Genomic DNA, 25142 nt, shown 5'->3' with positions numbered 1-25142 from the left:
CCCTTGGTCAAGTGAAGGGCTGCCATCACTCTAGATACGTTTTACAGTAAATTTTTAACAGAAAAATGCAACGGTATATTTTTCCAGAAAAATAGGCATATAGGCATTCGAGAACATTTTGGGATATACACTGCAAATTGTACTACTAATAAAATATTCTTCCTTATGACTATGACCATGAAAATTTTAAAAATAGTTCACCCAGTCGCTATTGAAAAAGTTTAACATTAAAATGATCAGCCTTCTTGAATTCAAATGAAATTATATAAAGTTTACATGATTTACGCATCGATTCCTATGGCGTCCTGAACAAAAATTGATTTGGACCCTTTTTATTGGTATCTAAGGTAAAAATCATATTCTCTAATTCTGTAGATGATCTGTCCATTCTGCCCCATCTTGAAGAAAAAAATCATGCAAGAACAACTAAGATTCAGACAGATTTCATGGTCATATTTTATTATTATACCCTCATTTTTCAATGGAAAAATAACTAAAAGATATTCATGGAAATATTACATTAAAAATTCAGTGAATTAATGAAAATATCTAATGTACCTATAATACTCGTACAGGAAGACTCATTCTAAACGTCGTTCGTTAAAAAAAACTAGCTTCTTATTGGTGGCTCGTTATTGAATATTGAAGTTGTGGAAGAATATGCCTTCTGATTCTGCACTTATTATAAATAACTATTATTATAGCAAAATCTTAGCCTTGATAGTTTCGGAGACTTACAAAATTTTATACGACTTTCTCGACGAATAAGTACCTATACCACTGATCGTGATAGGCATATATTGAAAGATGGCAGCGAATCATGAAAAAAACGAACTTTTTTAAACATAATTAACTTTTTTTATTCCTTCGAAATCAGATAAACAACAGTATATTTTTCTCTAATAATTGTAATAGTTGAGCTCGGTCTTAAACAAAATTTATTTCATCAATGTTAGTTTCTCAAATAAATTGTTTCAGCTATACAAATATGGATAATAATTTTTGATAACTTATTGATTGCATATTCATTCTAAAAATATTTTAGTATGAGGATAGGTATCCGAGGCTCATATAATATCATTGAAAATGATATAAACATTTTTATATTATCCATATTTTATTCCTTAACCGTTAATAATGGAGATAATTTCTGAAATTAAATACCAAATCTTTCCAAATCGAGTAGGGGTAGAGAAATAATCGACATCGAAAAATTTGATAAATACAAGAATTGTACCACTACCACATATAGTTGATCAGTATATAACATGATAGAATAAAAAAGATTCTTCTTTTCATTGTATCATGAGTATATAAGACCGTTTCATTTCCATGGCAATGATCTGTTTGTTAGACAGTTTGATTTCCATGGCAACCGCTACGCAAACAACATATGTTAGGCTAGAAATAGTGTTTTGAATTAGAACTCGAGAATGAGATTCAAACTATCACAAGCAGAAAATCCCTCTCACACCGCCCCCGTGACGTGTGTGGGTTGGAGTAGCACAGAAGAAGTTTATTCAGCTGGAGATGACAATATTCTCCTATCCTGGTCAGTATCCAATAACACATCATCTAAGGTTGCACAGTTTCACAAGGATTTATACCCAACTGATATGCAATTCCTTCCAAGAACTAGTGGCTCTGTAGGAAAGCATGGTGACATAATTTTAATTACGGCTGCAGACGGAAAATTTCATATTTTGAACAGAAACGGAAGAATAGAGCGTTCCATTGAAGCTCACAAAGGGGCTGTTTTAGTTGGTCAATGGAGCAATGATGGATCAGGCTTACTTACAGGTGGAGAAGATGGAGTCATTAAAATTTGGTCTAGAAGTGGAATGTTGAGATCTACGGTAGTGTCAAGTGATAATTCAATATATTCTGCATGCTGGTCACCGGATAGTCAAAGCATTGCTTATACTCAAGGAAAGTGCATTGTTATAAAGCAGTTGGCCCCAAATACTAAACCATTGAAGTGGAAAGCGCATGAAGGTATTGTTCTATGTCTGGCTTGGAGTAGTGCCTCTGAATTGTTAGTATCTGGTGGTGAGGACTGCAGATATCGTGTGTGGGATAGTAATGGACGACAAATGTTTTCAAGTATGCTGCATGACAACCATATAGTATCATTAGCATGGTCACCAGCTGGTGACCTATTCGCTGTAGGATCTTACAACACTCTTAGACTATGTAACTATTCAGGTTGGTCTAGATCCTTAGAAAAACCAATTACAGGTTGCATATACAATATGTCATGGTCTGCTGATGGAACTCAATTGGCTGCAGCATGTGCTAATGGACATGTCCTCTTTGCCCATGTCATAGAAAGAAATGTGCACTATGCCAATTTCACTGCGTCACTTACTGAACGTAAGATAGTAACAGTACACGATGTTCAAGAAGAAGCTTTTGAAGTATTGGATATACCAGACAGAGTTATACAGATGACAATGAAATATTCCCACCTGGTCCTCACGACACCCACACAATGTTATATCTACAACACAACAAACTGGAATACTCCAGTCATTTTTGATTTGAAGGAAGGTTCTGTAATACTCCTACTTTTAGCTGAAAAACACATGCTATTGGTAGAGAAACACAATATTAATCTTTACAACTATCAGGGAAGGTTAATAGCAACACCTAGATGGCCAAACATGAGGCTTGAAACCTTGAAAATTTCTCATATATCACTGTCGTCTGACACACTAGTTGTAAGAGATGCTGGAGACCCAAAAATAGTTTATATTATCGACTTGATCAGTAGTCGAAGTGCTGGTGGAGACAACACACAAAAAGTTGAGCATACAATGAACATTTCTCAAATATCTCTTGATCAGTGGGGTCCAGCTACAAACAGAAATATGGCAGTTTTAGATAAAGCGAAAGATCTTTATATTGTATCTGTAAAAGCCACAAATAAAACATTTTGCAAATTAGGCAGGAAGATAGAATCATATCAATGGAATACTGAAGAAAACTTGATAGCAGCTATTCAAGATACGCAGCTAATTGTTTGGTATTGTCCCCAAGCTTCATATGATGCTACATTACTAAAATTATGTTCCTTTTATTATGATTCACCGGAACTGGGCAGAGGTCCAAGAATTAGCGATTTTATAGGTAGCTCTGTTTCTGTAAGAAAAGCTGATGGTTCTCTGATCAATGTGTTTATTTCACCTCTACCATCCATTCTACTGAAATATATTCAAGAAAATAAGTGGACAGAAGCATTGAATCTATGTCGTTCAATGAACAATACAACACTTTGGGCTTGCTTAGCTGTTCTGTCAACACAATGTAATCAAACAAATGATTCCATTAGTATTGCTGAAGAAGCATTCGCTAATATCAATCACTATGAGAAAGTATACTACATTAAATACATAAAAAATATAGAAAATTCAGTACAACAGAAAGCTGCCTTGGCTCTGCTAGGTGGCAAACACCAAGAAGCAGAATCTATACTCTTGCACAACGGAATGGTTTTTCAAGCTATCTGGACCAATATTCAGTTATATCACTGGACAAGAGCTTTAGAATTGGCAATTAAACACAAGACACATATAGATACCGTTTTATATTTGAGGAAACAATATCTGAACATCCTGGGTAAGCCAGAAAACAATAACCAGTTCATAGGTATTCAAGAAAATGTTAAGTATGACGACGAGAAAGTTAAGGAAAAAATCGATCTTGAAATGAAGAAGATGAATAAAACTGCTTGAATGAATAAATAAATGAATAAGTACTTATGGAACCAAAAACGTTAGAACAAAATTTAAAATGATACATATGTATTTTTATTAGTTGAAAGATGTTTTCATTTTTTTCATTTTATGGCTTCATTCTTACAAGAAAAATTTTATGAATAAAATGAAATGAAATAGAAAGAAAAAAAAAAAAAAGAAATAGTCCATTCCTCTAGGATTTTAAGTTTTTCATCATCGACTTCATCAATATTGTTAGCCGATTCAATTAATTCAAGAATGAAGCCATGAAATCGAAAAAATTAAATGTCTTTCAATGAATAGTAATCTACATCATTTTAACTTGGTTAAAATAGTTACAATATTTCACGAATAAATGTTTCAGCATTCAATAAAGCTGATAATGGACTGGAAAAAACATTCGAATTCTTTCTGTTTCTTCTAATTTTAATGAGTTGCTCTAGCAAGAACACATCACTGAAAAATTTATTAAAGATATGATTATAATAAAAAATAGTTAATTTTCAAAGGAATAGTATTATTCCTAAAATGTAAATTGCAAAAAGCAATTACTAAGACTACCAATATTCAAGAGGAAAATAACTGAAAAAACATAATTCACTAGACAGTATAATATATAATTAACTGACTAACAAACAAAAACATTTTTATAAATTTACATATTCATATAAAAATCCAATATTGATCAAATTTCTATAGGAATGGATTTCAAAGAGCATATACTTTAACATGTTCAACTTCTAGTACACTTTTATCATTCCAAGTGCTATGCCACTGAGATTTCTTCTTGTAAAATTTCTTCTGCATTTTTGGATTGTTATTTGACCATGGTTTATTATCTCCATCAGGAAAACTAAATCCGCCAACTCCAACTCCGATTGTAATGTACATCTTAAAAAAAAAGATTCATATGATTATTAAAAAAAAACCCAAAAAGAGGAAGAAGAAAGGGTAAAGGTATTAAAGCAGAGTCTACCTATTCTATTTAATTCAGTCTTCTGAATACAAGATATATTCAGTCTTCTGAATACAAATTTGAAGGCTAGACTTCCTGGTCTGTGAGAACATAGAATGATGTGAGATTGAGATTTTGAAAGAGTGAATCGCACAATTCTGCTGTGCAAATTGAATGAAGTGAAATGTTCAGGAGTGTTTCCGCCAGGAAAAGTGATTTATTCCAATAATAATAATTTCTTTCATTTCTGACCTATAATCATATCTAATCCATCCTAAATCTACAATACATTCTAAAAATATGATCTTCATCAGTTAAATATGTGGGGCGTGACTATCAGAGTTAATATTCAGAAGTAGAGGGTGGTCGCATTTAGGTTTTCAATCAGGTGGTGCTGTAGCTTTTTCTTCAAGCATCTCTCATTAAGATTTATCCATTCAATTGAGAGCCTGTTGTAAAGCCTGATGCCAAGATTTTTTCTTTCTATTATTTGCAGTCTAGTGCCTGTTATGTTGAGATCATTCTTACATATTGTATTATATGTGTGTCAATCTGAACTTTTATCATACTGGCCTACGTTCTCAGCGACATCCATTTATTCATCAATTCAGCCAGAATTGGCTGAACATATACAACACTAGCACATATTGCTTTTATCATTGTTTTTGTCTTCCAATTCTGTTATAATATTACCTATTTCTCTTCTTATCAATGATATTTGGCTCTAATGGATGATATGTAATCAACTTTGTACAATTTGCTGTCTTGTAATTGGGAATCTTTCCTGTTTAGACAATAAAATTTTTAATTTACTTAATTTACCTTATTACCCTTGACTCGATATTCTAAAATTACAGATATTTGGCCAAAATTATAGCCTGCTATTCCCCGGAATAAGCACACAAAAAGAGAAATATAAATCAGGAAGGAATTTAAGATTAAATTTGATTGTATAGAAAGTACTAACCTCCTTGTCAAATGGTGCCATTCCTGAATGAGAGTTTCTCCACCTGTCACAATTTTCCAAACCAAGTTGTGACTCCAAAGAAGCAAATCCACCTTGTGGAGGGGAAATATGGCCATAGATATTGTCGTTGACACTCAACGTGATTTTTTCTGTGACGAATAAAAATATTATGATTGTTAATTTATTTTTGATTTTGACTAAATAGGAATGACCAAAAAATTAAATATAACTTGAATATTGGATGGAGGCTAAGAAAATTTAATTTAAGAAATCTTCAGATAAAAATTTTCAACCAAGGAATCATTTTGTTTATTTCTGAAGTCAATATGATAGGTTTTTCCATTTTTTTACACTGCCTCTCCTGGGTCTGTATGAGACCTTCACAACTTGCAAGAGTTAGGAATATATAGTTATTGAGCTTAATGTTCCTGGAATTCCAAGATGTATTTCAGATTGAATGGGGGTTGAAAAAACATAAAATATTTCCTATAAAGAACTGCACAGTGCTTGTTAGAATTAGGTATAAAGTACACTATCTAACAGATATCTTTTGATTTTTTTAGTTATTTGATACTTACCATTTGACCATTCTACTCCAAACCTATAGAAATCATCAGACCAACTATTTGTTCTTCTAATAGTTTTCATTCCATAAGTCCTACCGCCGTTAGATGTTCCCAAGATGCATCCTCCATAAACTACTTTTGAAAATTCTGAATTTCCAGGCAAGAAAGCAATTCGGATTTGGCCTGACTGGAAATTTTCTCCATATTCTTCATTTTTGGGATTCAAATATAACTCTAAAATACAAATTGGTTTATCCAAGACAACCTGACAATGATAATGGATGAAGTTATTATTCTTAAACATTAGAAGATATTACATTACCTGGATATATCCAGTCACCTTTTGGTAATTTTGCTTTAACTTCTATTTTACCATACAAAAAATTAAAAGATGACTTAGTAGTTATCTGGGCTGAAGCAACAGGTGGTTTTATTAAATAAGACTCAGATGCTTGATAACAATCTGATGTTCCAAGTTTACCAGTGCAACTAAAATGGGTCAAATTTTATATTATCAATTTTTTTTTTTTTGAGCCGTATATTATCCATTTTTAAGACATTCCATTTTGTTTTAAACAGATAAATTGCTGAATATCTCTTGGATTTTACATTTCTGAGAAATTTCCAACTTAAATTAAAATTTTCAATTTATACCATTTCCCTACAAAAATCAGTTGTACATTTTTATAGCTGAAATATCACTTTATTGAAATAAACATATGCATCATCATAAACATCTAGTGCTGATGGTTTGCGAATTGAATGAACGTTTGAAGTAAGATATTCATTAGTTTTTAATTGTTCGATGCTAGTTGTGTTCAATATTATTTTCAAAATAGAATGGTTGGATTCATTGCAAAGATGTTGCCTTTGTAGATTATTTGAAATACTTTTTTTCAAAACAAATTAAATGAATTCTTCAAAAATTCCATCTGATTACTAAAGCAAAAATCTATGAAGTAGAATCTTAGAAAATTGCTCACCTTGAACCTAAATTGAATACATCAGGTGAGGTTTCAAAGTCTCTTCCAAATAGAGAACTAGATAGTACAGGTTTGATTAATAAACGCCCATCAGCAACTTTCAATACTTCTGGCTTGGATGTATATATGACAAATTCATAATCCTACAATTTCATTGAATCAACTTAAAATTTCACTGATATCAATGGAAATCAGTATTCTTTGAATTTTCTTCATGTTGCATATTCACAAAATGAGAAGTTGACATTTTATAATAGGGACTTACTGGTTCTCCAGCAAATTTAACCTCTGGACTCCATTTGGAACTATCTAATTCATTAAAATCTTCAGAGAATATGAGTTGCCCTTTACAAGTCCTAATTCCATTATTGTATTTTGTTATTGATGCATGGCAGTTCTCAATAGGATCAATTGTTGAAGAATGGACAATAAAATCTGGAGTTTTTGTAGGGACTAAAGGTGGTTTACGAGTTGAAGTACCTGGTTTCTGTATATCTGCAGGAAATATAAAATAAATTGTATCATTCATTATATCATGTTCTTTATCAATAGAGATTATAACTTTTACCAAAATTTCTAATCAATAGAGTTCAAAATTGAAAAAAGGCTTTCTTCATGATATTATACTTGATACACTCGTATATTACTCACCTTTAGCTGTAACTGTGAATTCTCGATCATCATTTGTATAGCCTGATTTGTTTCGTCCATCGAAGTAATCAACATAGGTCCAATAATAAAGAGTGTCCCCAACGTTCAATACAGCATAAGGATCGGAAAATGTCCATCTCCCATTTTTCGCTTTAGTGATATCTTTTGAAAATGTTCCATCTTCCCTGCCATTCATCTCTTCGTTGAGTTTGGCATGGAATGCAAATAGTTTGATACCATCCACATCTGAGCAATGAAAGATAATTCAGAATATTTGATTATGAATGAAAACATCTTTCCGCTATTTTTTATTTAACTGAAATTGTTTCATCATACTGTGAATTCATTAGGTCAGCATTACTGGATATTCGTTGTTATTGATATTTCAAGGAGAATTTCGGTCAAATAAAGACCAAACAAGTAAAATATAATTAATTAAAAAATTGTAAGTTGTGGGAACAGATTCATATCCCAATAAGAGGTGCCAAATTATTATTTTCATAATAAAGCTTGTGTAAAATAGCTTTTTAATTTCTCATTCGAACTCCAAACAACCCATCGCGACGGCGAGGAGATCAGGACATTTCGGAAACCAGAAAATATATGAAAATAATGAATATTTAAATTTTTAGAGGTTAGGTTACGGCTAGTTAATCGGATGCATAGAATAATATTGTAAGTAGCGATACTCTAGATCCGAAAGTACCTATTCCATTAGTATCGATACCAAGTCGAAGATATGGATACTTCAAATACCGTTGCATTGAACTTGAACAGCGAATATTTTCATAGACATAGAGCAGAAGAGCAGGTCCATCAAGAGGAGAGATGATGGTGATTTACCCTGAGCCCGTTATTTTTGGGGACCGCAGTAATTTTTAGAAGACCGTAAAAAGAAGTATAGATAAAAAATTCCTGATTGAACATTATATATCCCTGTTATGGGTCCTTTGATGAATTCAGGTAACCAACCGATGTTTATTATGCAGAAAATAGGCAATAAAAGACAATTATGAAATAATGACAACACGTGCATGCGTACTTCTTTGTCGGTACTTTGGAAATGAGAATATGAAATATGTATAATGCTTGATTCAATAAAAACAAGACTGATTTTCAATGAGGCATATCCGCTTAATTTTTCCTATTTCGTTTTGCTATCATAAAAATTATTTAGCTTTGTTGTAGAATCGTAGGAAAAAAAACAATTGCTTATCTGTTATGAATTGAAATGAGAGTTCTTTCATTTTTATTACCCATATTCCTATTATAGTCCTATGTAATACTCGCAAACGTTTTGTTTTCAAGATAAAGAGTATTTCTTATAGTCCTACGTTTTGTGATAATTATATCTACAAGATAATCTTCGCTATAGATTCGGTCAATAAAAATGAATACCAAAACTTATAATAAATTTATTCATAAAAGCTTACTGCCTGGATCTTTAGATTAACTGGGATATTTCTGAAGATTGCTCAAGATTTGTTTTAATTTTTTTTTTCTGAAATCGGTAGCATATTCGTCAAAACTACAAGAAAACAAAAAGTGTAATACTAGACCAAAGTTCATTTACATTTACCAGTAGTCCACCCAAAAAAGTTCTGGAGAAAAAAATCGGTCGCACTGTTCCAAAAAAATATCACCCTGTAGATTTACATTCAAAATTACCATATGACATGATGAAAACTTCAAAATGTAAAATTCAAGTTGAATATCTTGTGAAGGAAAGGTGCTATGAGAAAAAACTTCAACACCCTGTATCTCGAAAACGAAGGGTTTCCCAGTCCATTTTTATAGAACTTTTTTCGCAAAATGATACAAGAAATCTGTCATTTTCACGTGTACCGGGTTTATCACCATAATTTGACCCCCCCTTTAACTTTGTTACTAAAAGAGGTACAAAAAAATTTTTCTACAAAAGTTTCACGAAATCGACTAGTGTTTTTTAAAATGATTTCACAAAACGAAATATATACAGAGTGGTCAACATATTAATTGCAACTTCATTTTTTCAAATGGAACACCCTGTATATTTTTCCATATTTGACTAGCTCTTTTTCCCCTGATTTCGAATATATAACAGATGTTGTTTGGCCTATCTCTCTTATTCTGAGTAATACAGAGTTTGAAATTTTAAGAACTACCTGAATCAGTTTTCAAGTGGTAGGCTGAGATAACTCAAAATGCCCTTTTTTTGAGTTATCTCGTTGGCAACGATATGACATAAATTTTTCACTATAAATTGGAATTGGATGATTCGACTGCAACTCCATATATTCTCTCCTTGTAGCTTTTTAATTTTTATTGTTCTTCACATAAAGTGAAAATATTTCAAATTTTTCGCTTCTGTGTAGTGCATATTCGATGAATAGTTTCATTCAATGACAAACGTATGTCATAAATCGTTGCATGGGCGCCCGCAGAAATTTTTCAGGGAGGGGCGAAATGAAAATTATTGAAAAACAATAAGGCGTCCATGATTGTCATTGAAAACCTCTCCTGCCCCCCCTGCGGTTGCCCATGAATCGTTGCCCACGAGATAACTCAAAAAAGGTCATTTTGAATTATCGGAGCCTTCCACTTGAAAACTCTGCGATTACTTATAGCTTGCCAGGAGGTTCTTAAAATTATTGAAAAACGATAAGGCGTCCATGATTTTCATTGAAAACCTCTCCTGTCCCCCCTGCGGTTGCCCATGAATCGTTGCCCACGAGATAACTCAAAAAAGGTCATTTTGAATTATCGGAGCCTTCCACTTGAAAACTGATTACTTAGCTTGCCAGGAGGTTCTTAAAATTTGAAACTCTGTGGTACTCAGAATAAGAGAGATAGGCCAAACATATGTTATAGTATATTCGAAATCAGAGGAAAAAGAGCTAGTCAAATATGGAAAAATATACAGGGTGTTCCATTTGAAAAAATGAAGTTGCAATCAATATGTTGCCCAGCCTGTATATATTTCGTTTTGTGAAATCATTTCAAAAAACACTAGTCGATTTCGTGAAACTTTTGTAGAATATATTTTTTTGACCTCTTTTAGTAACAAAGTAAAAGGGGTACAAATTATGATGAAAAACCCGGTACCTGCAATTTAGGAACAGCCTGTATGCTGGGTGATTCACTGCGATGGCCTATTAGACGTTTAAGGAAAACTAATCATAATTTTGTTCTGAAAATTAGTACTGGGATTTGAGACAACGATCTTTCTCCCAAAAATATTTTCAGACCTCAACAACTTCCGGTTATACCAGAAACAAACTATGTACTATTTTCTTATTTTAAAGGTACATACATTATAATAATATAGCATCATTTGATAGCTTATTTGATGGCAATTTGGGCAATATGACATTCCTACCTCAACGGTTCATGATATGAAAATTTGTTAAATATTTGAAAAAAATTCGAAAAAAGATCTGATTTTGCGTGAGGTGTACTTCATACTCATTCATTCCATGAAACTTGATATTGTCATTTTATATCTGAAAAAACATTTCATTTCGAGTGAAATGGAAGTTTTGAAATTATCGAAAAAAAATTTCAACAGACGAATTTACGGAAACCGTAGCTGGATTTTGCCCACTAACGAATCTAAGTTTCTATATCTTTCCGTTCGAGAGTTATCGTGTTCACGGACGGACATAATTGATTTTGAACACAGATTTTTCATCAATGAGTCCAACACTTTATCGTTTGAGACAATCCCTGTAGCTCAGGAAATAATAATAATAATAATAATACAGCAATCTGTTCAGGGCGAGCGCTCAAAATTATCAAGACTTTTGAAATAAACATCTATAAATCAAATAATTAAAATATCCAAATTATGATAACATTGTTGCGTGGTTGTTGATGATTATTATTTGGCCATGATTTTATTTCTTTTTATTATTTTCTCACCTGGGATAGATACTTTGAATCCTTTAGGCCTGAAGATTTCAAATTTCGCTTCAGGGACATCGAAGGAATAGCAACAAACGAACACTAGCACAAGCACAGTAAGTGTTAAACGAGCATTTGTCAAGATCATCGTAGAATAATAAAAACAGCCTTGCATGCACAAGACTAAGCGAAATATCTTTCTTAATTGTTATATGTCCACTGCAGATAAATGATATCGCAATGTGGTCAAACTCTCTGGTATTCCCGCTCGTAAATATTAAAAAGAAGTATAATCAAAGTAGAATCCTCATAAAAATATTCATGATTCTATTTTCGGCGGAGGCTATGAACTGATGATCAGTTTTTATCGGGCAGAGTGCAAAGATGATATCTTTACAATAATAAATTAATAAAACACACTGTCAGAAATAATTATAAAAAAATCGAGAAAATCACAGACTTGACGTCAGAAGCACTCGTTCATTCATGCGTCTATTGAGTCCTTGAAAACCAAAAAATTGCAAACCTAAGTATCACACCTCACACAATAAATTCTGGGCCTAATCGGTAGGATCGCATTTTTCGTGAAAGCCATCTCCAAGAGTGATTTCATCTTTCCTGGAAGACCTTTCAACCGTCTCTGGAGAATGAATGCAACATATCAAGCAATTACTTTTCTTGCACAGTATATTATGAATATACCGAAGTCATTTTTATCCATTTTTCCAACAACAACGAACGTGGCGTCACTTAACCTTAAATTACTCGATCAAGACTGAACTCTTCGCTCTGATTTTGACACGCATTTTTTGAAGCTTGATATGTTCTGGTTATGTGATCAGCTTGAAATTTTGCACGAGCCTTGAGATTGTTATTTTATACATCATGATTCTGCAGAAGCGAGTACGAAGGCTCATGCTCAAGATAAAAACTACTGAATCATGTAGGGGCAAGTTCAAGAACAATCGAATTCTAAGGTTCTTTTCACACGGTGAGACGTACGGCTCTCGCTCATGAGCGAGAGTGTTTTTCGCCAATACATGCAATCCTTAAGAAAACAACTTGTTGTATTTGATCAGTAGTCGAAGTGCTGGTGGAGACAACACACAAAAAGTTGAGCATACAATGAACATTTCTCAAATATCTCTTGATCAGTGGGGTCCAGCTACAAACAGAAATATGGCAGTTTTAGATAAAGCGAAAGATCTTTATATTGTATCTGTAAAAGCCACAAATAAAACATTTTGCAAATTAGGCAGGAAGATAGAATCATATCAATGGAATACTGAAGAAAACTTGATAGCAGCTATTCAAGATACGCAGCTAATTGTTTGGTATTGTCCCCAAGCTTCATATGATGCTACATTACTAAAATTATGTTCCTTTTATTATGATTCACCGGAACTGGGCAGAGGTCCAAGAATTAGCGATTTTATAGGTAGCTCTGTTTCTGTAAGAAAAGCTGATGGTTCTCTGATCAATGTGTTTATTTCACCTCTACCATCCATTCTACTGAAATATATTCAAGAAAATAAGTGGACAGAAGCATTGAATCTATGTCGTTCAATGAACAATACAACACTTTGGGCTTGCTTAGCTGTTCTGTCAACACAATGTAATCAAACAAATGATTCCATTAGTATTGCTGAAGAAGCATTCGCTAATATCAATCACTATGAGAAAGTATACTACATTAAATACATAAAAAATATAGAAAATTCAGTACAACAGAAAGCTGCCTTGGCTCTGCTAGGTGGCAAACACCAAGAAGCAGAATCTATACTCTTGCACAACGGAATGGTTTTTCAAGCTATCTGGACCAATATTCAGTTATATCACTGGACAAGAGCTTTAGAATTGGCAATTAAACACAAGACACATATAGATACCGTTTTATATTTGAGGAAACAATATCTGAACATCCTGGGTAAGCCAGAAAACAATAACCAGTTCATAGGTATTCAAGAAAATGTTAAGTATGACGACGAGAAAGTTAAGGAAAAAATCGATCTTGAAATGAAGAAGATGAATAAAACTGCTTGAATGAATAAATAAATGAATAAGTACTTATGGAACCAAAAACGTTAGAACAAAATTTAAAATGATACATATGTATTTTTATTAGTTGAAAGATGTTTTCATTTGGCTTCATTCTTGCAAGCAAAATTTTATGAATTTAGTCCATTCCTCTGGGATTTTAAGTTTTTCATCAATATTGTTAGCTGATTCAATTAATTAGAGAATGAAGCCACGAAATCGAAAAAAATTAAATGTCTTTCAATAAATAGTAATCTACATCATTTTAACTTAGTTAAAATAGTTACAATATTTTACGAATGAAAGTTTCAGCATTCAATAAAGCTAATAATGGACTGGAAAAAACATTCGAATTCTTTTTGTTTCTTCTAATTTTAATGAGTTGCTCTAGCAAGTACACATCACTGAAAAATTTATTAAAAATATGATTATGATAAAAAATAGTTAATTTTTAAAGGAATAGTATTATATTATTATTCCTAAAATGTATATTGCAAAGAGCAATTATTAAAATTACTAGTTCCATAAAATACCAAAATTCAAGAGGAGAAAAATAACTGAGAAAGCATAATTCACTAGACAGTATAATGTATAATTAGCTGCCTCACAAACGAAAACATTTTTATAATTTTAAATATTCATATAAAAATCCAATATTAATCAAATTTCTATAGAAATGGATTTCAAAGAGCATATACTTTAACATGTTCAACTTCTAGTACACTTTTATCATTCCAAGTGCTATGCCACTGAGATTTCTTCTTGTAAAATTTCTTCTGCATTTTTGGATCGTCATTTGACCATGGTTTATTATCTCCATCAGGAAAACTATATCCGCCAACTCCAACTCCGATTGTAATGTACATCTAAAAAAAAAAGATTTATATAATTATTGAAGAAAGTGCACAAAAAGAGGAACAAGAAAGGGTAAAGGTAATATAGTAGAATCTATCTATTCTATTTGATTCAGTCTTCTGAATACAAATTTTAAAGCTAAACTTCCTGGTCTTTGAGAATTGGCTGAATTGATGAGAATTCTGTACTTGATAAAAATGGAAAACGATGACTCATTAGTAAATAAGACATTGCTCAAAAATGAACTATTTTCATTTTCTTTTTCCATCATCGTTTCACAAAATTCCATTTGTTTGATATGGTCTTCTGGAAAATCTCCTGAGTTGTTTTAACCTTATAGATCGATAACCATTTCTTTTCAAAATATTCCGAACAGTTCAATCAGTAATATCGACTCGTTCGGCAATTCGATTACTCGAACAAGGTTCACTGGTTTCAACAGCAGCACACACATCTACCTCTCTATTCAGACGATTTTCATTTTTGAATTATTTTCGAAATCGCGGATCTTGAAGGTATCGTCCTATCTTCAAAGGCAACAATAAATGAATTCATTGTCTCCTGAATTAATTGACCACCAAAATACCATTTTATTATTTGAATTATAATAGTGAAATAAAAATTCTCTGCTATGCCGATGACGCCGTACTGGTGGCTGAGAGTGAAGACGACCTCCAACGGCTGTTACATCGTTTCAATTGCACTGCCAAATCATTCAATATGACAATATCAACCCAGAAAACCAAATGCATGACAACATCAAAAACACCATTAAGATGCAAACGGGAAGTCGACGGCAATATCATCCAACAAGAAATGAAATTCAAATACCTGGGCATAGAATTATCAGGCTGTGGTGATGTTGAGGAGGAAGTGAGGGCACAAACTGTGAGGGCAACAAGAGTGGCGGGATGTTTGAGTGACACGGTGTGGCGAAATAAAAACATCAAAGTGGAAACAAAGGCCAGAATTTATAAAGCAGTAGTAAGACCAACTATGACATACACCGCTGAAACTCGACCAGACACAGCGAGGACAAGACAACTACTGGAGACCACCGAAATGAGGGTACTTCGCAGAATAGCTGGAAAGACACTACTCGACCGGGAGAGAAGTGAAAATATAAGGAGAACATGCGGGGTGGAAAATACCAATGAGTGGGTATTGGGTCGAAAGAGAGAAGGAACGACCACATAAGTAGAATGGACGAGGAAAGGATGGTCAGAATTGCACGCGATAAATCACCACTAGGTCGCAGAAGTTTAGGACGCCCTCGAAAGCGATGGAGCGACAATTTGTCGGTGTAGGCAGAGATTCGACGGAAAGAAACAGGCGAATCGCCTAAAAAAGAAGAATGAAGAAGAAGAAGAATTATAATAGAGCATAATTAATTTTCAAACCGATATGATCTAACGCAAAATCACGTGGATTGCGACTGATTCCATCGCGCACGCAGGTCGAGACCGAGACTTCAGGTTCAGACCTGACTAACAGATCTCCCACTACGCTTGCCAGCGGCCATTCGGGAAGACCAGATTTTTATTTGATATGGCACCGCACTCATGTTTCGATTCTTCCACTGTTCCATTGGAGCCAGAGCGACTTGGAGATTTTTACGCTAAATCCCATGGTTCCGAGTGAATTTTCCAAACCTGTATAGCGGGTTGAAGTTGGAGCTTTAGATCGGTTTTGTGGGCCTTCCATGTTAAGTGAATGTCAAATTGCACAGACATCAGTTGAAAATGAGAAAATAATGGTTTTGGTTTTAATCTTTATTGAGATATAATATGTTGGCGCTAAACCCTTGAAACAACAGACTTAATCAAAGCCTATCAAACCACAGGAAAAATATACTCATAAGTCACCTATTCATAACATGTATAGGAGGTTCAACCCCCTGGATGTCTATTAGCATTAACACAAGCACATATTGCCTTTTTCATTGTTTTTGTCTTAGAATTCTGTTATATATATTATGAACCAATTACTATTCTTATCAATGATATTTGGTCCTAATGTATATGCTATGTAATCAGCTACAATTTGCTGTGTTGTAATTGGGAATCTCTCCTGTTTAGACAATGCAATTTTTAATTTACTTAACACTTTACCTTATTACCCTTGACTCGATATTCTGAAATTACAGACATTTGGCCAAAATTATAGCCTGTTATTCCCCGGATAAGCACACAAAAAGAGAAATATACATCAGGAAGGAATTTAAGATTAAATTTGATTGTGTAGAAAGTACTAACCTCCTTGTCGAATGGTGCCATTCCTGAATGAGAGTTTCTCCACCTGTCACAATTTTCCAAACCAAGTTGTGACTCCAAAGAAGCGAATCCACCTTGTGGAGGGTAAATATGGCCATAGATATTGTCGTTGACACTCAACGTGATTTTTTCTGTGACGAATAAAAATATTATGATAGTTCATTTATTTTTGATTTCGACTAAATAGGAATGACCAAAAAATTAGATATAACTCGAATATTGGATGGAGGCTCAGAAAATTTAATTTAAGAAATCTTCAGATAAAAATTTTCCACCAAGGAATCATTTTTTTTATTTCTGAAGTAAAAATGGTAGGTTTTTCCATTTTTTTTTACACTGCCTCTCCTGGGTCTGTATGAGACCTTCACAACTTGCAAGAGTTAGGAATATATAGTTAGGTATTGAGCTTAATGTTCCTGGAATTCCAAGATGTATTTCAGATTGAATGGGGGTTGAAAAAACATAAAATATTTCCTATAAAGAAACTGCATAGTGCTTGTTAGAAATAGGTATAAAGTACAGTGCATCCCATTTTGGGTGAGACAGCTAGGTTTCTCGCTTGTTATTTAAGATAGAGCCTTGCGGTTTTCACGTTCCTGTCCTACTTTTTCGTGAAACTTTAGTTGGTCTAATCAGATTGTGCATAACTGTTCCCGTTCAAAAGATACAGGGTGATTTTGGAAATTGATACTTTTCGGACCCCTTCTTTATCTCCGAAGTTATTAGAAATAATGCTGAGGTAAAAACTACGTCTGAATCATAATTCTGCGTAGAATCCAGTGGCGTACTCAATTTTTTTTCGGGGTATGGTTTTGAAGATTCAACACAAACTTATGTTTTTTTTTTTCCCTTCAAAATGATATATGACACTATGTAGGTAGGATGTTCAGAAATGTTAAAAAAACACTAAAACATCAAATAATGATGATTTTTTGTTAATGACCTGGCTGTCTCACCCAAAATGGGATGCACTGTACATTATCTGTCAGATATCTTTTGATTTTTTTAGTTATTTGATACTTACCATTTGACCATTCTACTCCAAACCTATGGAAATCATCAGACCAACTATTTGTTCTTCTAATAGTTTTCATTCCATAAGTCCTACCGCCGTTAGATGTTCCCAAGATGCATCCCCCATAAACTACTTTTGAAAATTCTGAATTTCCAGGCAAGAAAGCAATTCGGATTTGGCCTGACTGGAAATTTTCTCCATATTCTTCATTTTTGGGATTCAAATATAGCTCTAAAATACAAATTGGTTTATCCAAGACAACCTGACAATGATAATGGATGAAGTTATTATTCTTAAACATTAGAAGATATTACATTACCTGGATATATCCAGTCACCTTTTGGTAATTTTGCTTTAACTTCTATTTTACCATACAAAAAATTGAAAGATGACTTAGTAGTTATCTGGGCTGAAGCAACAGGTGGTTTTATTAAATAAGAATCAGATGCTTGATGATAACAATCTGATGTTCCAAGTTTACCAGTGCAACTAAAATGGGTCAAATTTTATATTATCAATTTTTTTTTTTGAGCCATATATTATCCATTTTTAAGACATTCCATTTTGTTTTGAACAGATAAATAGCTGAATATCTCTTGGATTTTACATTTCTGAGAAATTTCCAACTTAAATTAAAATTTTCAATTTACACCATTTCCCTACAAAAATCAGTTGTACATTTTTATTTTTCGCTTTTTGCGAATTGAATGAACGTTTGAAGTAAGAATATTCATTAGTTTTTAATTGTTCGAGGCTAGTTGTGTTCAATATTATTTTCAAAATAGAATGGTTCAATTCATTGCAAGGGTGTTGCCTTTGGAGATTACTTGAAATATTTTTTTCAAAACAAATTAAATGAATTCTTTAAAAATTCCATCTGATTACTAAAGCAAAAATCCATGAAGTAGAAACTTAGAAAATTGCTCACCTTGAACCTAAATTGTATACTTCAGGTGAGGTTTCAAAGTCTCTTCCAAATAGAGAACTAGATAGTACAGGTTTGATTAATAAACGCCCATCAGCAACTTTCAATACTTCTGGCTTGGATGTATATATGACAAATTCATAATCCTACAATTTCATTGAATCAACTTAAAATTTCACTGATATCAATGGAAATCGGTATTCTTTGAATTTTCTTTATGTTGCATATTCACAAAATGAGAAGTTGACATTTTATAAAAGGGACTTACTGGTTCTCCAGCAAATTTAACCTCTGGAGTCCATTTGGAACTATCTAATTCATTAAAATCTTCAGAGAATATGGGTTGCCCTTTACAAGCCCTAATTCCATTATTGTATTTTGTTATTGATGCATCGCAGTTGTCAACAGGATCAATTGTTGAAGAATGGACAATAAAATCTGGAGTTTTTGTAGTGACTAAAGGTGGTTTACGAGTTGAAGTACCTGGTTTCTGTATGATATCTGCAGGAAATATAAAATAAATTATATCATTCATTATATCATGTTCTTTATCAATAGAGATTATAACTTTTACCAAAATTTATAATTGATAGAGTTTGAAATTAAAAAAAGGTCTTTCTTCATGATATTATACTTGATATACTTGTATATTTCTCACCTTTAGCTGTAACTGTGAATTCTCGATCATCATTTGTATAGCCTAATTTGTTTCGTCCATCGAAGTAATCAACATAGGTCCAATAATAAAGAGTATCCCCAACGTTCAATACAGTATAAGGATCAGAAAATGTCCATCTCCCATTTTTCGCTTTAGTGATATCTCTTGAAAATGTTCCACCTTCCCTACCATTCATCTCTTCGTTGAGTTTGGCATGGAATGCAAATAATTTGATACCATCCACATCTGAGCAATGAAAGATAATTTAGAATATTTGATTATGAATGAAAACATCTTTCCGCTATTTTTTATTTAACCGAAATTGTTTCATCATACTGTGATTTCGTTAGGTCAGCATTCCTGGATATTCGTTGATATTGATATTTCAAGAATTTCGGTCAAATAAAGAACAAAAAAGTAAAATATAATTAATTAAAAAATTGTAAGTTGTGGGAACAGATTCATATCCCAATAAGAGGTGCCAAATTATTATTTTCATAATAAAGCTTGTGTAAGATAGCTTTTTAATTTCTCATTCGAACTCCAAACAACCCATCGCAACGGCGAGGAGATAAGGACATTTCGGAAATCAGAAAATATATGAAAATAACTCAGAACATTAATAATAATATCAATATTCCAAGGAAAATAATGAATATTTAAATTTTAGAGGTTAGGTTACGGCTAGTCAATCGGGTGCATAGAATATTAATGTCAGTAGCGATACTCTAGACCCGAAAGTACCGAATCCATTAGTATCGATACCAAGTCGAAGGTATGGATACTTCAAATACCGTTGCATTGAACTTGAACAGCAAATATTTTTATAGAGCAGAAGAGCAGGTCCGTCAAGAGGAGATATGATGGTGATTTACCCTGAGCCCGTTATTTTTGAGGACCAGTAATTTTCAGAAGACCGGGAATAGAAGTATAGATAAAAAATTCCTGATTGAACATTATATATCTATGTTTTTTGGGTCCTATGATGTATTCAGGTAGCCAATCCGATGTTGCAGAAAATAGGCAATAAAAGACAATTATGAAATAATGACAACACGTGCGTGCGTACTTCTTTGTCGATACTTTGAATATGAATTATTCGAATATGAAATATAATGCTTGATTCAATAAAAACAAGACTGATTTTCAATGAGGCATATCCGCTAAATTCTTCCTATTTCGTTTTGCTATCATAAAAATTTTTTAGCTTTGTTGTAGAATCGTAGGAAAAAAAAACAATTGCTTATCTGTTATGAATTGAAATGAGAGTTCTTTCATTTTTATTACCCATATTCCTATTATAGTCCTATGTAATACTCGCAAACGTTTTGTATTCAAGATAAAGAGTGTTTCTTATGGTCCTACATTTTTGTGATAATTATATCTACAAGATAATCTTCGCTATAGATTCGGTCAATAAAAATGAATACCAAAACTTATTTTACCATGCTCACCTGACGAAGTCATGTTATCATGACGAAACAATTGTTGTGAAAATAAATATATAAAGCGGAAATAAGTTATTTTACTTTTTAATCATTATAATAAATTTATTCATGAAAGCTTACTGCCTGGATCTTTAGATTAACTGGGATTTTTCTGAAGATTGCCAAAGATTTGTTTTAATTTTTTTTTCTGAAATCGGTAGCATATTCGTCAAAACTACAAGAAAACAAAAAGTGTAATACTAGACCAAAGTTCATTTACATTTTTCTAAACTACCAGTAGTCCTCCCAAAAAAGTTCTGGAGAAAAAAATCGGGCGCACTGTTCCAAAAAAATATCACCCTGTAGATTTACATTCAAAATTACCATATGACATGATGAAAACTTCAAAATGTAAAATTCGAGTTGAATATCTTGTGAAGGAAAGGTGTTATGAGAAAAAATTTCAACACCCTGTATCTCGAAAACGAAGCGTTTCCCAGTCCATTTTTATAGAACTTTTTTCGCAAAATGATACAAGAAAATACAAAAATATTTTCAGACCTCAACAACTTCCGGTTATACCAGAAACAAACTATGTACTATTTTCTCATTTTAAAGGCACATACATTATATTATAGCATCATTTGATAGCTTATTTGATGGCAATTTGATAATATGCCATACCTACCTCAACGGTTCAGGAGTTAATGAGATGAAAATTTGTTAAATATTTGAAAAAATTCGAAAAAAAAACTGATTTTGCGTGAAGAACTTTATACTCATTCATTCCATGAAACTTGATATTGTCATTTTATATCTGAAGAAAACATTTCATTTAGAGTGAAATGAAAGTTTTGAAATTATCGAAAAAAAAATTTCAACAGAAGAATTTACGGAAACCGTAGCTGGATTTTGCCCACTAACGAATCTAAGTTTCTATATCTTTCCGTTCGAGAATTATTGTGTTTACGGACGGACATAATTGATTTTAAACATAGATTTTTCATCAATGAGTCCAACTTTATCGTTTGAGACAATCCCTGTAGCACAGGAAATGATACAGCAATCTCTTCAGGGACCGAGCGCTCAAAAATATCAAGATTTTTGAAATAAACATCTATAAATCAAATAAAATATCCAAATCTTGCGTGGTTGTCGATGATTATTATTTCGAGATGATTAGGTATATTTCTTTTTATCAATATTTTCTCACCTGGGATAGATACTTTAAATCCTTTAGGCCTGAAGATTTCAAATTTCGCTTCAGGGACATCGAAGGAATGGCAACAAACGAACACTAGCACAAGCACAGTAAGTGTTAAATGAGTCTTTGTCAAGATCATCGTAGAAAACAAACACAGCCTTGCATGCACAAGACTAAGCGAAATATCTTACTTAATTGTTATATGTCCACTGCAGATAAATGATATCGCAATGTGGTCAAACTGGTATTCCCGCTCGTAAATATTAAAAAGAAGAATAATCAAAGTAGAATCCTCATAAAAATGTCCATGATTCTATTTTCGGCGGAGGCTATGAACTGAAGATCAGGTTCAACAGTTTTCATCGGGCAGAGTGCAAAGATGATATCTTTACAATAATACATTAATAAAACACACTATCAGAAATAATTATAAGAAAATCGAGAAAATCACAGACTTGACGTCAAGAGCACTCGTTCATTCATGCGTCTATTGACTATTGAGCCCTTGAAAACCAAAAAATTGCAAACCTAAGTATCACACCTCACACAATAAATTCTGGGCCTAATCAAAAAGATCGCATTTTTTCTTAAAATTCGTGGAGAAAGCCATCTCCAAGAGTGATTTATTCTTTCCTAGAAGACCTTTCAACCGTCTCTGGAGAATGAATACAACATATCAAGCTATTACTTTCCTTGCGCAAAAAATCATTTTTATCCATTTTTCCAACAACAAAGAATGTGGCGTCACTTAACCTCAAATTACTCGATCAAGACTGAACTTTTCGCTCTGATTTTGACACGCATTTTTTGAAGCTTGATATGTTCTGGTTATAAGATCAGCTTGAAATTTTGCACGAGCCTTGAGATTGTTATTTTATACATCATGATTCTGCAGAAGCGAGTACTAAGGCTCATGCTCAAGATAAAGACTACTGAATCATGTAGAGGCAAGTTCAAGAACAATCGAATTCTAAGAGTACCGGCCATCCATATTCAAGAGTGTCTATCTTCTACAGAAAAAAGTGCAGAATATTGCAGTATCAAATACTCCAATAGATTGCCATTAACACTAAGGAGAGAACTGAACTTCAGAAGATTTAAGAAGAATCTATTTTCTCTTCTACTGGAATTGGAACCTCATTCAGTTGATGAATTCACGAACAATTAGTTTTCAAATGTTTTGACAATATTTCGCTTCATTGATGTTTTATTTTTTAAAATTTCATGATTTTGAAATAATTACTATTATTATTATTTGTTGAAACTTATTCATCCCTACAAATCAAATACCCAATACATCAGATTATTATTATTATATCTACTACCAAAATCTCAACATCGTCTGTTTCGAAATCACGAAAATTTTAGGAAATTTTTTTATCTTCTTAAAATTTATAGAAAAACAAAATTTCCAACTGCTATATACTTAGGAAACCCGTTTTCGGATTTACCCATCAACGTATTCTTAAAAATTTCAATTTCTAGGACTTTCCGCTCGAGATTATTTAATTTATTGAATTTGACCACGAACTCGTCATGGGTTAAAATTTTCGTTTGAGACTATTCCGGGCACCAAATGAAAAAATTAAGACATTGCGACGAAATGATAGTGACGAATGACAGTTCAAAAAGCACCGACGTAAAATCAGGAGTTTTTGCGTGCTCGTTCAAATTCGTATTTCTGTATTTTTTTCAATGGAATTTCGTATGACGGTTTGAACCATTATTTTCAACTAAACATATTTCTACCTGATTGTATCGATAATTATACAGGGTGAGTCGGGAGGAACGAGCCGAACTCTAGGAACGTATTGTACACGTGAAAATAATTCAAAAAACTCATATGTTCTTATACAATTCTCATTTGTCTTCGAGATACAGTGTGTTGAAGTTTGAATTTTTTTCAAGTTTTTCTCTTATAGTATCTACACTTCACAAGATATTCAACTGAAATTTGGCATAAATATCATTGATAGTTCACACCATGTGACATGCCAATTGCGATAGCAAATTGACAGGGTACTATTTACTCTGGAACACTGCCCTCTGTTTTCCTCCAGAACTTTTTTTTTGATGAGCCACTGTTGATTTGAAAAAAGTGAAAATAATCTTCGTTGATATACTAAACTTAATGATGTCTTGTAGTTTTGTCGTATCTGCTACCGATTTCGAGACAAACAATTTGAACGATTCTCTCCAAATCCTCAGAAAAATCCAAATTGTCATGAAAACTCCAGTTAGTAAGCTGTGGTAAATAAATTCATTATTAGTTTTTATGGTTATTTTCCCGATCTGTAGCCATGGTTCATAAAGATTCGATAAACTCGTAGAATCATTACAAAAGATGTATTCAAACTTCAACATCCTCTCGAAAACAAATGAGAATCGTATAAGAATATATGAGTTTTTTTTAAATTATTTTCAAGTGTACAATACGCTCCATAATTCCCATTCAGCTTCAATCATAATATAATTATCTACAGTTAATTACTCATTTATATAAACTGCAGTGACACGCAAAGGTTTTGATAGAAATAACTACATGATACTTATTCCAACACAATGTCATTCATCATTTTGTTGAAACAATTTTCTTCAAGAAACAAAAAAGCAGATAAAAATTATATACATGCCTGAAAGGTCCAATTTTTTCCAATATACCTATTTCATGAAACGTGGTGATTCACGAAAAACGTTGGTTAGAAGATTTCAAAGAAAGACGAAGGGGAAATGAATTTCTGGAAGAAATTTCAAATTCGTTCGACGTGTTCTTATCAAGTATTTTTTTTCCGGGGTAGCAGTGAGATTTTCTTGTGTCTCTATTAAATCCTTTGATTAAATTTATAAAATTTATTTTCTGGTATGATTTCGTGTCAATCGAAGCTGGCTTGCAAATATTGTTTTTTGTTGCTAGTTTGGTATACAGCTGTCCTTTATACTCACCCAGAGATTAGGCATGATCTATCCTCAACTTTGTTGATAGAGTTCTAATGAATTTTCAGTGAAT

At 32.8% G+C, this 25142-nt stretch overlaps 4 protein-coding genes and 1 long non-coding RNA gene across 5 annotated transcripts in view; 3 read left to right on the top strand and 2 right to left on the bottom strand.

The window, feature by feature from the left end:
* Window positions 1–11991, bottom strand: part of LOC123672221 (beta-1,3-glucan-binding protein-like) — a 28728-nt gene extending 16737 nt beyond the window's left edge. Inside the window, exons 1-8 of the mRNA XM_045606236.1 lie at window positions 11760–11991; window positions 7860–8105; window positions 7474–7703; window positions 7209–7351; window positions 6548–6714; window positions 6238–6459; window positions 5660–5808; window positions 4449–4628 (exon numbers count right to left, since the gene is read on the bottom strand). Coding sequence (XP_045462192.1) covers window positions 4449–4628; window positions 5660–5808; window positions 6238–6459; window positions 6548–6714; window positions 7209–7351; window positions 7474–7703; window positions 7860–8105; window positions 11760–11916 — 1494 coding nt within the window. The 5' untranslated portion in view covers window positions 11917–11991. The remainder of the gene's footprint in view (window positions 1–4448; window positions 4629–5659; window positions 5809–6237; window positions 6460–6547; window positions 6715–7208; window positions 7352–7473; window positions 7704–7859; window positions 8106–11759) is intronic.
* LOC123672998 (intraflagellar transport protein 80 homolog) lies at window positions 1408–4134 on the top strand. The gene has a single exon (XM_045607372.1). The coding sequence runs from the start codon at window positions 1434–1436 to the stop codon at window positions 3732–3734; it is 2301 nt and encodes a 766-aa protein (XP_045463328.1). The 5' UTR covers window positions 1408–1433; the 3' UTR covers window positions 3735–4134.
* Window positions 11992–12866: 875 nt separating the features above from the next.
* LOC123672220 (intraflagellar transport protein 80 homolog) lies at window positions 12867–13784 on the top strand. Its single transcript, XM_045606235.1, has one exon. It carries the CDS (start codon window positions 12867–12869, stop codon window positions 13782–13784), a length of 918 nt encoding a protein of 305 aa, XP_045462191.1.
* Window positions 13785–14349: 565 nt separating this feature from the next.
* The window catches only part of LOC123672218, a 39671-nt gene continuing 28878 nt past the window's right edge, over window positions 14350–25142 (bottom strand). Inside the window, exons 10-17 of the mRNA XM_045606233.1 lie at window positions 22145–22321; window positions 19505–19750; window positions 19115–19347; window positions 18850–18992; window positions 18241–18410; window positions 17931–18152; window positions 16889–17037; window positions 14350–14644 (exon numbers count right to left, since the gene is read on the bottom strand). Coding sequence (XP_045462189.1) covers window positions 14462–14644; window positions 16889–17037; window positions 17931–18152; window positions 18241–18410; window positions 18850–18992; window positions 19115–19347; window positions 19505–19750; window positions 22145–22321 — 1523 coding nt within the window. The 3' untranslated portion in view covers window positions 14350–14461. The remainder of the gene's footprint in view (window positions 14645–16888; window positions 17038–17930; window positions 18153–18240; window positions 18411–18849; window positions 18993–19114; window positions 19348–19504; window positions 19751–22144; window positions 22322–25142) is intronic.
* On the top strand, window positions 15108–16285 carry LOC123673004. The gene is made up of 3 exons (XR_006746403.1): window positions 15108–15243; window positions 15504–15506; window positions 16016–16285. It is a non-coding gene; the product is annotated as an uncharacterized LOC123673004 (long non-coding RNA).

This window comes from Harmonia axyridis, chromosome 2, assembly GCF_914767665.1.
Source record: "Harmonia axyridis chromosome 2, icHarAxyr1.1, whole genome shotgun sequence".
Classification (NCBI taxonomy): domain Eukaryota; kingdom Metazoa; phylum Arthropoda; class Insecta; order Coleoptera; family Coccinellidae; genus Harmonia; species Harmonia axyridis.
The sequence above is the reverse complement of the archived record's forward strand: the minus strand, read 5'-3'. Positions and strand labels throughout refer to the sequence as shown.

What these genes read in the sequence shown, in the direction of transcription:
- LOC123672998 (XM_045607372.1), top strand. Translation starts at nt 1,434, where the DNA reads ATGAGATTCAAACTATCACAAGCAGAAAATCCCTCTCACACCGCCCCC.
- LOC123672220 (XM_045606235.1), top strand. Translation starts at nt 12,867, where the DNA reads ATGAACATTTCTCAAATATCTCTTGATCAGTGGGGTCCAGCTACAAAC.